Consider the following 17,162-nt stretch of genomic DNA (forward strand, 5'->3'; position numbering starts at 1 on the left):
AGTGACGTCGAGTTTTGCGAAAATATTTGACCTACCGAGAAGCATATCTTCGTCCACTAATTTCGAACACGCATACCAACACAGCGCTTCTTAAACATCAATGAGGAAGCGCTGGAGAAACGTAGAGTTAGTATTAAGCCACCTAAAAAGACTTTTGCATTTTCATTGTGATGTAGGTATTTGCAAGATTTGTAAAACATTTGTAAAAATGATGTATTAACTCAGGAACAATTAAAGGCACGTTCTAAACTGTGACATTAAGCACTCATTTTGTTTCATACTTGGTTCTGATACTTGTTTAATTACAAGTCACGTACGTACGTTCAGAAATTTTCGAAAGTACATATTTCTTGTATTTCCGACAAACTCTATCACATAATTCGTATATTTTTAAAAGCGAAAAAAGCTCTAGGGCTTCTAATGAATCCGTAACTGTATGGTTTCGTTGCCCGAAACCAATTCTAATTAAACCAGTACGCGAACATTCACCCAGTCGACAGTAGTAGTCAGACAGGGGGAGGCAGGGGGAGAATGTAGCTCCCGCTTTCTCTTTCCTCTTCCATCATTCCGTGCATGCAATCCTGCAAGCTTTGTGGTGGTAATCGTATCCACCGTGACTCTCGACCTGAATTTGCCCGGAAAAGACTGCTGTGATATAACACCGTCTGCACGAAGCAGAGTCGCTCCGTCACAGAACTCGTCTTCCGGCGGCGACCCACACGCGCGGGGGCGACATGTGCTACGCCTGCGCGCATTCTGCCGCCGCAACACCACCGCAACACCACCGCAACACGCCCACTGAACGGCGCTTCGTCGGCGTTGGTCTCTAATCTCGCTCACGACAAGGCCGCCGTTAAACAATGACGTAATCAGTGCGTTTGTTATAGTGTAATAGAAACTGGCGAAAGCTGGGACATTAGTATACTTGTATACTGAGAATTACAGGTGCAGCATCCCCCGAGAGTGCTTTAAATATTTTTATCTATACTGTTGGTCCAGAGGTTCTTAGAGGGTGTATTTTATTTCGTGGCTACAGCAGTGCACTCACACTTCAAGCACGACGGATAGAGGACAGAAATCAAATACACGCCTTGTATGCAAATGCGTCGTAAAGTCAGTATGTAAGGCATCAATGTGTAATTGCAAGTAGTGATTAGTATTGCAACTAAAAAATAAGAAAGTCTTACAAGAAATTTATTAAAAGCAGAAATTCGAAAACAAGCCAAAGGGAGTGAATTCAACATGAACGGCCAAGGACTGACTAAAAACCAATATCTGCCTCAAGGTAATTCAATGTAGCGTTTTCAAATTGTGGTGCTGAATTTAACAGAGGGACCTTGCGGGGCAGTGAGTTGTGGTCATGTTTGCCTATGTTCACCTAAAGCTTGAAGCCTTCGATGACTAGTTTGCATACTTGGAAAACTGCATTCTAAAGAAAATGGACATTATCATCACCATGGTCATTTATTGACCCTTAAGGACCTTTACAGGGTATTACATAAGGGGGAGGGGGGAAGCAACGTGCATTTTAAAACAGTACGTGAGGAAAGCCAAAACGTTAAAACAACCACGAAAAAATCTTGTAAAACAGATATGTATAAGCATACAATGAGAGTAAGTAGTACAACGAATAGAATCAGTAAAATAAAAAATTGCAATCAAGGAGAGCATGTGAAATAATCAAACTATGGGTAAGGAAATAAATTAAAGACAAATTTAATGTTCAAAGCCAGACAGTAGGCATTGTTTGAATTTGACAGGGTCACTTTTCATGACAGCAGGATCTGGCAATTCATCCCATTCCTGTATTGCTGTTGGCAAAAATGGTTTAATAAAAACAGATGCTGATCCATGTAGGCGCTGTACACTTAATCAATTGAATAAACGTCGAGATGAACATGCTGGTGGGTGAAGAAGAGATTGGCGTAGATGCGTGAAGTGATAGAATATTTTGTGGAAGAGGCATAGGCGTGATATTTTGCGGCGGAAGACCAATAGGGGAAGATCCAGTGACGATTTTATACTTCTGATACTGATTTCGTAGTCCTACTTTGAAGATATAAAACAAGCAGCGCGGTTCTGCACTGATTCCAAAGAATTGGCGAGGTAAATCTGATGTGGACATCAGATTGCCCATGCGTATTCGAGTTTGGGTCGTACGAAGGTTTCACATGCCATTTTGCGGACGGACGGGGGGGGATTATGATGTTGTTCTAATAAATCCCAGTGTTTTATAGCTCTCGGCGACTATTTTAATTATATTGTTACGTATATGCCACCGAAGAGGACGACGATAGAAAATAGAGTGAGAGACGACGAAGCTGAAGAAACCGTTGAGGCTTGCCTGAACATCTGCTGTGTTCTGCTCTGCTGTGCTGTGAACACTTGCTCATCACCTGCTGTGGTTTCCTGCGCTAGCCTTCTTCCCCGTATCAATATGTTCAGACCAATTTAAATTGCTTGCGATTAATACACCGAGAAGTGTTAACAGTTTTTTCATTCACATTGTGGACACTACTTCTGTCCTTGCCGTGTTCATCTATCCCATGCTCTAAGTACGTGAGCGACTTTTAATAGCAGTGCGTTCCATTCCTCTCTTTAAGATAAGCCGCATACATTTTACTGACTGCGTGCACCTACGATGAAAACTTCGCAGTGTCAGTTGAGAGCATACTTGCTGTGCAGGCGCTCCTTCTTTTGCACAATTCTGCAAATGTCATCAAAAATTTTCAACGAAATAACCTCAGACACCTCTTTGTTTCTATTAAACTACATTGGATCAATGGCACCAGAGACACCAGTAGCAAAAGAAGAAAGCAGCTAAGTACTAACTTTGTGCAGCGAGCCGTGATGCATTGAGGGACAATACTACTGCCTGCTAGGTACGCAACGCAAGTTAGATATTGTTATTTCCCAGTTCTAGATCCTTCATGATTAGTGGATGTCGAAAAGTGATTCCACTCTTCCAGATGCCTGCTTTTTTTAAACGTGAAATTTCAGGTTAGAAGTGTTCATGTGATCGGTTCAGCTCGTTTCAACAAACGACAGAATGCATACTACGGTTCTCAGGAGCGCATAATTCCAATATAATGACAATGTTGATTAGAATTCATTCGTTGTCACAGTGACAATGAAAGAGAACCTTCTTTTGCCGACGACTGCACAAAAGTCTGTATTTAGACTTTCTATGCGCCTGTAGCAAGACGCATTTCTGAGGAATGGTCAATTCTACCTCCAACCCAATACTTCCACAAATACGTCGCCTTAACTTTCTTCAGTGTTCCCTTTGCGTGAATGCTAATAAGTTTTACGGGTGCATTTGGAATGACTGCAGAAGCCTTAGGGAAACATGACGCTGTCACAAATTCTTGCGGGCTGGCTACCAAAAGTTATTGCTCGCTGTGGTCTTCCATGCTTCAGGTAAAAAGATTTTAAATTACACAGCGGTACGGTTGTACTGGTGGCATAATGAATTTCTGTTACCGTTTTGTAACCATAGTTGTGTGGTGAAAGCATAATACTGCCTATATGTGCATGCTTACAGGCAATTCAGGAAAACTAAATTCACAGCAGCTTAGTAAGTTTCTATCCCTAGTGTACATGTTATTAGAAGAGGCATACTGATGTCGAATGAAAACACAGAAATACTAAACGGCAAACCCCGGAGTTAGGCAGCTGGAGAGGAACATCACACACAGAAAGATGCAGATCATGCGGAGTTTCTTCTGACCTTGTCGATGAAGTGTTTAAAACGGAAGCACACCTTTTGCTGGACCCTTCACCACGTTGCAAACCTTTTACAAAGTTGGCACCAGGAAAAGAATTTTTGCGTAGGGTAGTCCCGTGGTAACACTAGGGGATGTAATCTCATTCGGGTTTCCCTTCAAACTCCTGCCCGTGTCACCGATTTTCTTTTTCACAGTCGTTTGTACGGTAATTTCTGAACTAACCCTCAACGATGCTCACTTGTTAAGGCTGTTGGCTACTGATGATCCTGGTTCCATTCTGGCTGAATGTTGATTGAAGGAGGAACTGAAATGGCGCCCGTGTGCTGCGCGATGTTAGTGCACATAATCGAAATCCAAATATTGTAAAAACATCCGCAGCTTTTCACTGCGTAGTCCTATGAATCCCATTTGCCTTTCGAGACATTAAACAGCAAAATTTGTTTTGCTTGGCAACAAACACTCTGCGACAACGAACGCAAGCATTGTTTTCTCATGAACTGCAACATTATTAACGATAGCTTAGTAAAACAAGAAATAGTCGGGCACAACGCAAGAAAAAAGCAGCAGGTGCCCCCAAACGTATGCCCTTCAGCCAACATAGACAGATGCTAACGTCACCACCGTTAATTCGCATAAGGCGCGATGAACGTCTTTTCTTCTGGCACAGTCTGTGTTCACTCGCTAGCAGATTTAAAAGGCCCATGAAATGTTATATGCTAAAGCTGTAAAACGCGATCAAGCGATGGCTATCCCATCAGTTCTCACCGTAAGGCAAATATTATTAAGCTAGCTTCATTAGCAGCGAACATGTGGGTGATCGAAAATGATTATTCTTGTCTCCACCTTCAACTCAGCGCCCGCCGGCACGCAAGAACAAAATGAAGAAAACAAGTCGCGACAGCGACCACCCCCCTCCGTCTCGCCCTCGTCAGGCTGAAGAGTGCAGGGTAGTGTCGCACTAATCAGATGTGACTGGTTGCCAAAGTCATATTTAAAAATCATTTGTAAATTATAGGCTCCACGTTAAGCTCTTAAATTTCAGCGAAGTACTTATACAGATGTCCTCTATAGAGTTCTAGCGTTAAAATATTACAGCAAGGGTTCTTTTTAGTGGCATTTAAATGATTCGATTCGCAAGAATCGGTGAAGCTTCTTTACTGGTATCCGGCTATAGCCCAGGTATAAAATAATAATAATAATAATAATAATAATAATAATAATAATAATAATAATAATAATAATAATAATAATAATAATAATAATAATAATCAATCTTTATTTAATGTGCGCAGGAACAACCATGTGGTCTTCTTGATGCAGCACAAATAAAAAAAAGATAAAAAAAGAAAATGCACACACACGTTTTGCACACACATATAAAACACAGAAGAGGAAATAACACATGAAATGAACCTGAGACGAACACTATCACGAAAAGAAAAAAAATCAATGAGTAGCATGTCTTATATACACAGTGAGAGAATTGTTGAGCACATCACGAAAGAAAAAAAACGATATATACAGAGAGAAAAAAAAAAAGCAACAAATAACTGACATTGATTATAGTAATAAAAATATATATACATAAAATAAACAACCATTAAAGGAGCAACAAGTGCGTGTTACCTAAAACACAGGCTAGAAATACAGAAAAGTACAATAAATAGAATTGAACGCGGGACAGTAAGATTCAAATATAAAGTTTAAAGCTAAAATATAATTAAGAAACTGATAAAAAGCAGTTCAAGATACAGACAGCATTGTATAGGAGAAAAAGAAGAAGTGAAGTAAATTAAATATTTTAGGCTAGAAAGTAGGAGTTATATGAGATAAAGTACTATTTAGAATACAACGCTACGAACATCCAATATAAATGAACAAAGCGAGTTTTGGAAGGTGTCAAGGTGAGGACAAAAAGAGTTTAATAATAATAATAATAATAATAATAATAATAATAATAATAATAATAATAATAATAATAATAATAATAATAATAATAATAATAATAATAATAATAATAATAATAATAATAATAATAATAATAATAATAATAAAAATAATAATAAATGATAATAATAATGTTACCGAATACCCATTCCATGCATATGCTCATAAGCGTTTAAATGCCTAAAATTTCTTTTTTGGAACTTAAAGAAAAATTGTATGTGTCCCACCAGAACCCACACGTTTTCGACGGTAGTCACTGAAAAGACCCAATAATGCGTCTCTCGTCGCTTCATCAACGTCGCGCAAAACTGAAAGCTTCCTGAAAGGCGTTGAAGTTGCCTTTGCACGCTGACAGAAGTCTGACTTTTGTTTGTGTTGGACGATGGGATGGGAAGGAAACTGCTCTCTATTCTTTCTTTCTTTTTTCATATCAAAATCTCAGTTCCTTGATATTTCATTGATTTCTGTTAGATTTATTTAATTATTTATTTTTTTATTCCGTACTCAAGGCCATCAAGAGGAAAATATTACACAGAGTGAGGCACAAATATATTAATAATCGCAATATTTCGGAAGAACAATCGCAACAAGCATGAATGAAACATTATGCGTAACATGACAAGATGGAAAACAGGAAAAACGTCATCAAAATATTCTACACAGTTTCGTCACAGCGAAGCAGTTTTTGGAATTTTTTTGCCAGTTTGTGTAGTGATATCCGATGGCAAGTTGTACCACGCAATAAAATTACGAGGTATGAATATTACCACTCTTTTGTTCCATTTTCTCTTTGTGCTCCCTTCCCTACGTGTAGGGTAGCCTGTACGGCGTCTCCTAGTTAACCCCCCTACCTTTATGTTGTGCTTTTCTCTCTCTCTCTTTCTCTCTCTCTCTCTACGAGGTATGAATGGATTGGCCGAAGACGATCAATAACCCTTTACGCATTTAAGTTTGGTAGAATTATCACCTCGTGCAAAGATGACATGAACAAATCACTGCAAAGTAAGGGATGATGATAAAGCTTACGAAGAGGTTTTAAACGAGCTAACAAGCTTGTTCACGACGATGTAAAGAATCTTTCACTTTGACACTTTTTTGTAATGCTGTAGCACTTGTGAAAAGTGTGCAGTCTGAAAAATATAAAACGCACAGCACGGTCCTGCTAGGATTCGATATTAGCAATAACGTAGGCTTGATAAGGATCGATCTCAAATAGCCACTGCATATTGAATTTTAAGGTGGATTACATTTGTATATGCCAGTTTTTTAACGTCGATAGGGACGTGTTTAACGTTACCAATAGGAAGACCAAATGATCTGTTATTAGAGTCCAGAGGCAGGTCGATATTGTGATGCATGTTAAGTCAAAATACACGTGCGCCCCAAGGCATCTACAGGTTGATGACCACGACATTCAATAAAATCACTATATGCACACGAATCGATTTGTTTACGTTACAGATTTTATTTTTGGTGATTTCACCTAAATAATTCCCAACAACACACGTTATTGCGGTACGTGAACAAGGAAATTAGATTCCTCGTTACTCCTCCGGGGCTTAACTGAATATAGTAAAAACCTTACATTCAACTTTGATATGTTCTGGGCCAATATATCCAAAGCTAGCCTATACTGGTCTGTTAGCGGGTCCGAGATTAGCCAGACACGGAAAGTTTATTTATTTATTTATTCAAATACCCTAAAGGCCCGGGCGGGCATTACACAGGGGAGGGGGGGGGGCGGAAAGTGGGACAACAGTACAAACAATGCATCCAAAATTGCGATAAGTATACAGTGGTTAACAATATAGCCAGGCGCAAAATGTTGAAAAGCTAATGCTTCAAACACTCAAATAAAGATACAGATGGCACCTAACATTCACGTTTTTCGAAGAGCAGCGCTTTAATACGAACATAAAAAAGAAATGCAAAGATGAAGGTTACAGCTCGAAGTGATTTTTTAGTCCGGTTACAAACGTTTCATAATCACTGGAAGATGCAATGGTGGCAGGCAGCAGATTCCATTGACGGATGGCGAGGAGGAGAGGCGAGTGAAAGAACAGATTGGTTCGAGCAAAGATGGGTTGCACTTTCAGTTGGTGATCAATGCGTGGGAATACATGATGAGCCGGCGTGATATGATACAACGCAAAGGAAGAATTACTATAATATAATTTGAAGAAAAAGGACAGTAAGGAAAACATTCTCCGTCTTTCAAGAAGAGGTAAGTTGAGGGCTGTTTTTATTTCAGTTATACTTGCTGATCGCGAATAGTTTTTAGATATGAAACGGGCGGCTTTATTTTGCAGAGACTCCAATTTTGTTACTAAGTATGCTTGATGAGGGTTCCAAATTAAAGAGGCGTACTCCAACTTAGAGCGCACTAATGTGGTGTATGCTAATAGCTTTGTGTCTGGATTAGCTAATCGCAGGTTGCGTCTGAGGAAGCCGAGTGTTTTGGAAGCCTTATTGATGACCGTATCTAAGTGACAGTTCCATGAAAGGTCTGATGCTAAATGTACACCTAAATACTTTATGATGGGTACCGATTCAATACGCACGTTGTTCAAAGTGTAATGGAATGGTTCGGTGTTAGATGTTGTGGTAAATCTGACAAGTTTTGTTTTTGAGGTGTTAATTTCCATTTGCCATTGTGTGCACCAATTGTTGATCTTATCAATGTCTGATTGTAAATGAGTACAGTCTGAAAGATCAGTTATCTGTCTGTATACCACACAATCATCAGCAAATAATTTGACCGTGGAATTTAGGTTATTACTGATATCATTTATATAAACTAAGAACAAAATAGGTCCGAGTACAGACCCTTGCGGCACTCCAGATTTAACGGGGGAGTGGGAGGAAGAATGGCGGTTAACAAAGACTGATTGATAGCGATTAGCCAAAAAACTCCTTATCCAACAAATAACCTTATAATTTATGTTTAAATTTTCAAGCTTCTTTATTAGACGTATGTGTGGGACTTTGTCGAATGCTTTGGCGAAATCTATAAATACGGCGTCTATTTTAGAGTGCACATGAACAGCATGATGAAGGTCAGTAACCAATTCAAACAGTTGTGTTTCGCAAGACCTACCATGTAGGAAGCCGTGCTGATTGGGAAAAAAGAAGTTATGCTTCACCAGATGACCCATTATGGCGGAGGAGATTATGTGTTCTAGCAATTTGCAGCTTATATTGGTTAAAGAAATTGGTCTGTAATTTGATGGCAGAGAGGAAGTGACTGGATGGTTGGGAAAGAAGTGACTGGAAACTGATGCGCATATGTATTCAACGTGTCAGAGTAAGGGGAAAGTTTTAAGACAATACTGGATTTTCGAGCAAATGGGGCAGGTATTTGCAGAAAGAACGCTCAAGGGTCCGGAGTGTGCTATTAAATAGATAAGTAGAAAAATTCCTGCCTAAAAGATTGTAAATGACTTCTCAAAAACATGCTGTGTACAAAGAGATCTATTCTGACAGCATTAAGGACCCTGTTCAAAAAAAATGTCGCGCATCGGTCACCAAATTCCAATTCATCGACTACGATGTGAAGTCACAGCCACTGAATTTGCGCAGGTAATCCGAAAGCCCAACTGCAATCACAGAATGCAGTAGTGATGACATCCTTACCCAATTGTAAGTACGTGCAGAAGGTCATGATGTCAGTCTGCCACCATTATGAAGTGCATATGAAGGAATAAAAAATTGTATGTATAAGAAAAACAGCCCACCCTGGAGCCGAATCACTTCCCCTTATGTTGTGAAATGAGCAAGCTATCTTCCGGCCGCCTCAGAATGTTCGTCCAGTGCGCCAGCTTAGGGGCTTCATGCAACCACCTCACGCCGCATAGTATCGAATCACTCTTAATGGTACTGAAATGTCCCAAGATTTTTTTTAACATTTGGTGAATTTTTTTTTCTAGACCATCTCTTAATTGAGCAGGAATGTGACTCCTATGAACAGAGCGCATTTCTTGCATAGACTCGATGCGTCGCGGATAGACAGAAGATGTAGGACGTAGCTCAGAGAGGTGATGATGAACATTGGCACTGTGTAGCGCTGAACGACTGATAAGTGTAAGGCCGAGAACGTACACCTCAGTCTGGATGTTATGCACAGCGGAGTAAGCAGCAGCTGCGTCTGAAGCTTGTGAAGTATCTTCATGAACACTAGTCGAATCAAGCAGATGAATATGGTGACTAATACGACCAAGCTTGGAACCGGCCTCAGCGTTTTGGAAGGAGGTAATGCCCAGTCTACCTGGAAACGGAGCGCGTAGACAGCAACAGTAATAGACAGATAATATATAGCCCTCCCCCCCCCCCCCCTCTGATCAACTATAATAGCCTGAAATCAATTAAAAGGTACACGAAAGAGATGGAGAGAGGGCAAACGAAGTTTAGGACACTCTAAAGTAAAAAAGGATTGGTTTGGATGGTTTTGCAGGGTTTAACATCCCAGAGCTACTCAGGCGATTATGGAATATCGACCACCTGGGGTTCTTTCACGTGCACCGACATCGCAAAGTATGAGGGCGCCTTGCTTTCCTCCTCCATTGAAAAATGGACCGGGTGGTGGGGGTTCAACTGGCTTCCTTGGGTTGAACTTTGAAGCGCCCAGAACGTCGGACACAACGGTGGGGCGAAAATCAATATCCAAAGCTGATATATGGTTGTAGCGTACAAGAACCAGAGAGAAGACTGTTTCTGGTGTCCACAAAATATATTGACTAATCCCTGTTTAGCAAGCGCAAGCGGGCAGTGCACCCCTAGCGTTCAGTCCTGAAGCCGTAGCATCCTCTGTCTAGCGCTCGGCCGGAGCGCGCTGGAGCACGTTGAAGTGTGTCATCGTCTTCAGCACGACCACCACGACGCGTAGAGGCGCGTTAAATGGCGAAGAAAAGCTGCAATTTTTATTCTTGTTGTTATGTCCCAAATGTCATCAAGTGCCAGCATAAGCGTTTTCAATTTTTATATGTCCCTTTCGTTTACTTAAAAACACTTCCATTCGGAATGCCGACCAGGTGTCCGTCCGCTGAAAAAATGCTACTCCTTTCCTCCTTTTTCCTTAAGGCAGTTTTCAAACACCGAGCACACTATCTGCAATCTCGGCAGAGTGAGGACGCCTGGGCCTCGAGCTACGCTATGCATAAAGCGTGAAGCGCGAGTCACCAGCGATAGAAGGCAATAGTTCAATATCCAAGTTTTCAATACGCAATATGGCGGCACCGTGATTTTTGGTGCTAGCTCTTCGGACGAAATTTACCACCCTTTTCACAGTTCTTTCTGTCAACATCAAGAAGGCAGAAGAGATGCCGTAGTGAAACGCTCCTGATAGTTTTCTATTACGTGTTGATTTTTATTATGACCTGACATCACGTAGCAGATTGAGTCATTTTGCATTTTGTTGGAGACCGCCAAGCGAGTAACTGAAACTCGGTCCACAGGCTCAGTAGCAGAAACGCTAACCACATAGCCACAATGGCGGCTTCTTGTTTACTGTGGTGTGCAGCATATGAGTATATTTTTCCTCCTTGATTTCCTTACAGGTACAAAAATAACCTGGACGCAGACGCGCCCCCCGTGGCTTCATCGCTGCTTGATCCCAACAGATGTAGCATCCGCAGAGGAAGTTTTGTTAGCCTTCGTAGAGGAAGCTGTGTTGTAGACTGGTACGTCGTCACTCTTTATGCTGGTGCTATGTTTAGTGTTGCTCCGTTGCTTATCTTCGCTATACAACCGCTCTCATATTAAAATTACACGACTCCAGTTTTCTCCCTCCTAGCGGAGACTTTCCTATTCTGGAGACATATGTCGCATTTTGTGATTAAGAAAGCTATCTGAGCCATGTTATTCTCAACAACACGTTTGAAGCATCTGGTGGGTAAACTAAAGTCGCTTAACTTAATTTTAAGTAAGTTTTAATGACTTAATTCCATCAATTCCTTCACATTTCAGCGCTTTCTTTTTCCAAATTATATTTTTATTATATTGCTTTATGGTTATACCAAGGAAGCTTTTGCTATAATCGCTTTACTAAGTCCTACAAAAAGGAACATAGAGAAAAAGGCTACAAAAGCTACCCTTTCTCGAATGTTACAGTCAAGACACTCTGCCTTCCAATGCAGTAGCAGCAAAATGCGTACACCTTTCTTATTGATGAGCCGTGTAAAGTTTATTTGCAAACCTGGTGTTTTCATTGTCGTAGAAGAGAGTACGCCAATGTAGAGCATTGCGATAGAGCATTATTCAACAAGATGAAAACGAAGTAGGTTCGTGTAGTATCCAGCCTCAACATTCATTTTGTGCTCGCATTGATTCACCATATGTCCCTATGTTTTATGCACGCGTATATGATAGCCTCCCTCTGTAAACAGTGTGTGTCATGGGAAGCCTAGACCAAATCGTGGAGGACCCAGTCTTTCTCGTTCGCACGGCGCAGGCGCGTTGCTTTGTGTTTCCCTCCGCGAGTGACCTCATTCTCACGCGCCAGATCGTCAACAGCGATACCGGAAACAAGTTCTAGACTTAAACGTGATGCGATGTAGTGTTATTGTTGCGCTTTTATTGTACCAATGCGAACAGAAAGTGTTAACCGGAAGCAGCCAAGGTGCAGCGATACCAATTAGCATCGAGACTTGTTTCATGGAGCCTTGCCTCTCGTGGTCTTACTGTTTTCTTATGAGGTTTACAGATTAAATACTTTTTTGTGTGTGTGAACTGAAGCCAACCTGTACGGCTTCAAGCGCTCCGTATACTGGAAGACTTCGGAATAATCTGAAGTGCATTGAGGACCCCTTATGGCTCGCGTCTAAAAAAAATGGCGTTAACACGGCAGGTGATGCGCCCAGTGAACACGCGTTGAGCAACCAGATTTTATCACAATGATGAAAAAAATGTGTTCCCTCATTCTACCGCTATGGCAAATTATGCGTATAAAAACACTACAGACGAAGTTCAAGGTCAAATAGTCACGGGAGCTTCGGTACGGTAAGGTGTTTTCTCTGCAAAAGCAGCACAAAATGTATTCGCTGAAAACGCAAAAGTGAAGCATCATGATTTGATATGTCAAAGCGCTTTTAACCGTGGTAACGAATGAATGCCGGTATTTTGAGAAAGCAATGCTGCACTGCACTGCAGTAAAAGCTATAAGAAGAGCTTCTCAGCGCGTTTTCAATCTTTAATGGGTACATCACTCCAACGTGAGGTGACAGGTCATGTAGCGGCAGTAGTGCTTCGTGTACTTTAATCTTGCTGCTCACTAGTTTCTCCTGAAAAAAGGCGCAGGTCTTTTCTGCCCCCATCGCGTTTAGGAGGACGCCACCCCCCTCTCTCCAAAAGTCGATTTTTGTATAATAAATGGATCGATTACCTGTGATCGTTCCCCACCGCACTCATGCGGCTGCTATAGAAAATCATACAATTATCGCAATACCTTCACAATTGAAAAAGATTCATCTTAACCCGAAGTTCGAACCGGGATCAATGCCTGACCGAGAGCAATCGCTCAGCCAACAGAGCTAAGACGGCTGTTTTCTCGGCATACTATTTCTTTAACGGATCAACGCCTACTAAAAAAGTGCTGCAGATGACCTCTGTTTTGCGTACGATTACGGAATTGAGCTCATACTACTGGTTAACTTCAGAAATAATAAAATGATAAGGCTTTGCGTTGACTACGCCTCTATAAATGAGGTCAGGGTAAGCAAGACGTCGGGAGTAGTAACCCTACGAGTGGAAAATCACATAAGAGATATTGAGGGCAGCTCTGTCCTATTTTGCTGGTTAAATTTGAGTCTGGGGCTCTTCTGGCTGCACTGAAGTTTGGCTACAACCAAAAAAAAAAAAAATACGTCCATGGAAAGTTGCAGATCATTATTTTCCTGCCCAGTGCATTGAAGCTCGTGACGTCCTTTCTGAAAAGAATTTGATGCAGCTGTTTTGAATTGTGTGGTGGATATCCTCCGTGACAAGCGAAAAAAATTGTCGCCACCACTCCACTTCAGTTGCGAAGTCGGCCGGTAATAACGGCGCTCGTATTTGTTTTTTGTTGTTTTTGTTTATAGTGTCTAGCCTGTAAGAACACCGTTTTTCTTTTATCTGTGGGAGAGTTACCTCTACACGATTATGACTGAGGACCCTACCAATATACGCAAATTTCTATCTGTGACCAGGCCGTGTAAATTGTAGGGTAGCTCCCTTTTAAACAGCACCCTGAGATAATTTTCTGTTTTGGATTTCGTATTGAAAACAAGTATTTGCACCTCAAACCTATGTACAATATTGTTTTAAGCAGTTTTACCTTTAATTTAAACTGTTCTTTCTCCCTGTCGCTCACCTTTTTTATTCCTTTCTCCTTGATATCCCTTTATTTCCGCCGCCCCAGTTCAGGTGTTTCAGCTCATTTCGAAAGCAGATACCTGGGTAGGCAAAACATCTTTTTTCCTTCCTTTATAATTTTTTATTTTATTCAATAATAAAACCACTTACTACTACCCCTGAAACCTAAAATTTTGTTTTCAATAAAGGGTCAATGAAACGGATCTTATCCGCTTTATATACGCAGTAATGGGTGTTAATGACGAAACTGTAGAAGTACGATGGCTGGCAGATGGCAGAATGAGGCCGGCTCCGTCCTTTTCGGCACTGTCAATAACGACTCTTCCTAACGCCAAGGAGTGTAAATCCATATTCTCTCATACGCAGCATACACAACTACTAACCCACCACTAAAACTGTTACTAGGAAGCCTTTTATTGTAATGCTATATAAGCCACAATTTGGGTTGGCGCGTAGGCCACAACAGTATTTCAGCATCCAACATGAACTTCACTTTTCTGACTCAGAAAATTCTGAACGCTGAGCCGCATGTAAGTGTATTCACTTACGCTGTGCTTAACCAGGACTCACATACGCGCCATCAATCTTGAACTCACATCAACCATATCTCAACAATGCATCAGAATCAGCTCAAAATTGCCCTGTTAGATTCAATCTCAACTCATACTAATGCAACGTCATAATTCTATGTCTAAAACCCAAATCAGTCTCATGACTTCTTTCTCATCAATGGCACTGTTAAGACATTTGAGCTAGCCGGTTGAGTTTCATGACTTTAATCCCTTGAACTATAACGCTAAGCCTTCATTTTCTGGGGCCATCTCTTGAGGTGCAGTGGGCTTCAAGGAATTAAAGAATTACTAACATTCACCTGAGAGCGGCCTATCCACAAGCTGACAAACCTAATCCAGCCTTTTCTTTTTTACTTTTTTTATACTAATTTTGTTCGTGTATCAAATGCAGCCCTTCGGCGGTCAGGACAGTAGTGGACGTCAAGAAAAAAAAAAGAAAAGTATTGCGTTCATAAAAAATTGTAAAATGAATGCTATTCACGATGCAGGAAAATATACAATAATCATAATAGGCGTCACACGTTAGCTCCCACCTGAGCAAAGCAGGTAGGATTAGCAACAAGTAAGACAAAGTCCACATGCGTAACGCCCATACCAAGAAACAACAAAATATGCCAACAGTGCCCCACGCCGCTGTGCACAGCGTTCAGACAACAAAGTCTGGAGGCGTTGGCTCAGCCCACGTGGTAGGGAACAGCGTGAACAATCTTTGTGCCGCAATACCGTTGCAGCAGCAAAGAATGAGTAGGGGTATAAACATTGAAATTTCATGTCAATTATTGCACGTTCTAGTCAGATGAAATATATTTGTTTTCGCTGTTCCCACCATGTCTGCCTTATTCTGTTAAAATACACATGCGTGTCTGTCAACCTTTTTACATTTATGTTTTCAGTATATAGCACTTGATGTCCAGTCTAAACTTTTTATGTTTTTCCTTTCCCTAAGACCACTAAGTGATATGTGCTTTCCTTACGCGTAGCCAATTAATTTGTCTCTTATGAAAACATTTACTTGCAATACTGTGTTTTTTAGGGCCTGGATTCCAGTAGACATCAGAAAATTGCGGAAAGAGAGTTTATTGTTATGTGTATACCACGAACTTTCGCTCAGATGTGCAGAGTTTCTAGTCACCTTTCAGGAGTCGGAGCTTCTTTGAGTCTCCCGAGAAAAAGTGCATAAGTGACTGCTCGTGTTTACTGACCAGCTTATATGTGCTTCAGGTACCTGACCTCAGTGTCAGTTTCATTTAGGACATGCTTTCTTTTGTAAGTGCAGGAGAACATTATTCCAGATGAGTTCGTCTTCGGGCTTCTAAATCATCAAGCACGGTATGCGTTCCTTCACCAAAAAGCGCGATCAAACTGTTCAGGTAAACTGCAGGTCATTAGGGTAAATTAGAAAGAGAAATGAACCAAGTACCGAATCCCGAGGAACCCATAAGATATCTGATTATGGACGCCAAGAAAACTCTCTTTGAACATATTGGCGGTGATGTGAAAAATATAAGTATCTGGTCAGCAGGCTTTTTTTTTTTTTTTTTCGTTGAATCAAGCGAAGCTTTGATAGTCAATTACTGTGGTATGCCCGCTCTTAACCCCTTTTGAACTCGATACCAGTTTATTTGTTGTTTGAATGCGTTGATTTACATCAGCAGAGAGCGGTGGAACTCACGTGGAGCGGTTGCAAAGAACTAAGTTCCTATCGGAAGTGAGTATAAGTGTTTTGAAAACTATGCGCTCCGCACTTACTGCAACAGCGTGAAAACGAAAGCGGTTTATAATTTTTTTGCGTTAGGCTCGTCACGAGATTTGTGATTCAGTACTTATTCACTATGGGCGCCCGGACCGATGCTGGGCTGGACATCTTCGAGACCGTCTGTAAATTCTTCATGCCATTTGAACACCTGCAGTCAGCAAATTGCATCATTGCTTCAGTAGGCGTCTTACCCATTTTATTACAGAACGTCACCGCATATCCCTCTTGCGACGTTTGCTCCACTTTCCACGACGGGGCTAAGAAGCAGCAGTATGCGATCAAACCCATCCATTCACTTCGCCTGTTCGAGGCCATATGAACTCGGCACATTGTGAAGCTGAAGAGTAGTCCGCTATTTCCCGACATCGGTTCCCCAATCGCGCTCATACGTGCGCAACGCCGGGACCAAACTTGTTACTTTCAAGACAGACCATGTAGGTTTGTTCCGTTTTCAAGTTCGTTCTGCGGCCTCAGGCCGCTGACGCATCATGTAGCACGTGAAGAGAATGTTTTGTGGGTTCAAGTTATAGTAGCTATTTAGAATCCTAGTTCATCGAATAGTTCAAACTTTCGTCCAAAATTTACTGAATTTAATTTAAGACATGGAAGGGAGCTAGCTTCTACAATTCCTTTTAAATTTATAGGAAATTCAGTTTCTAGCATCGTTTCCAATGGCGAAAGGACATCATTTACAAAGAATTCAAGTTGATTTTGGCAGCATTAAAAAATTATTGCGGCTCTGAGTCCGGTAAGCATGGATTGCGCCGCAAAGGGCACCAAGCGGATTGTTCACAATGTCCGTCTGAACGCACTCGT

General features: G+C 41.1%; 1 protein-coding gene across 1 annotated transcript; it reads right to left on the reverse strand.

Annotated features, from left to right (window-relative positions):
- Nucleotides 1-7,429: 7,429 nt before the first annotated feature.
- On the reverse strand, nt 7,430-8,400 carry LOC146192338 (uncharacterized). Its single transcript, XM_084600047.1, has one exon. The coding sequence runs from the start codon at nt 8,318-8,320 to the stop codon at nt 7,616-7,618; it is 705 nt and encodes a 234-aa protein (XP_084456173.1). The 5' UTR covers nt 8,321-8,400; the 3' UTR covers nt 7,430-7,615.
- Between the last annotated feature and the right edge of the window lie 8,762 nt (nt 8,401-17,162).

Source organism: Amblyomma maculatum, chromosome 4 (assembly GCF_055883805.1).
Source record: "Amblyomma maculatum isolate TAMU_Amacu chromosome 4, ASM5588380v1, whole genome shotgun sequence".
Classification (NCBI taxonomy): Eukaryota; Metazoa; Arthropoda; class Arachnida; order Ixodida; family Ixodidae; genus Amblyomma; species Amblyomma maculatum.

Excerpts from the sequence above, each read along its gene's own strand:
- LOC146192338 (XM_084600047.1), bottom strand. The coding sequence starts at position 8,320 with ATGGAAATTAACACCTCAAAAACAAAACTTGTCAGATTTACCACAACA.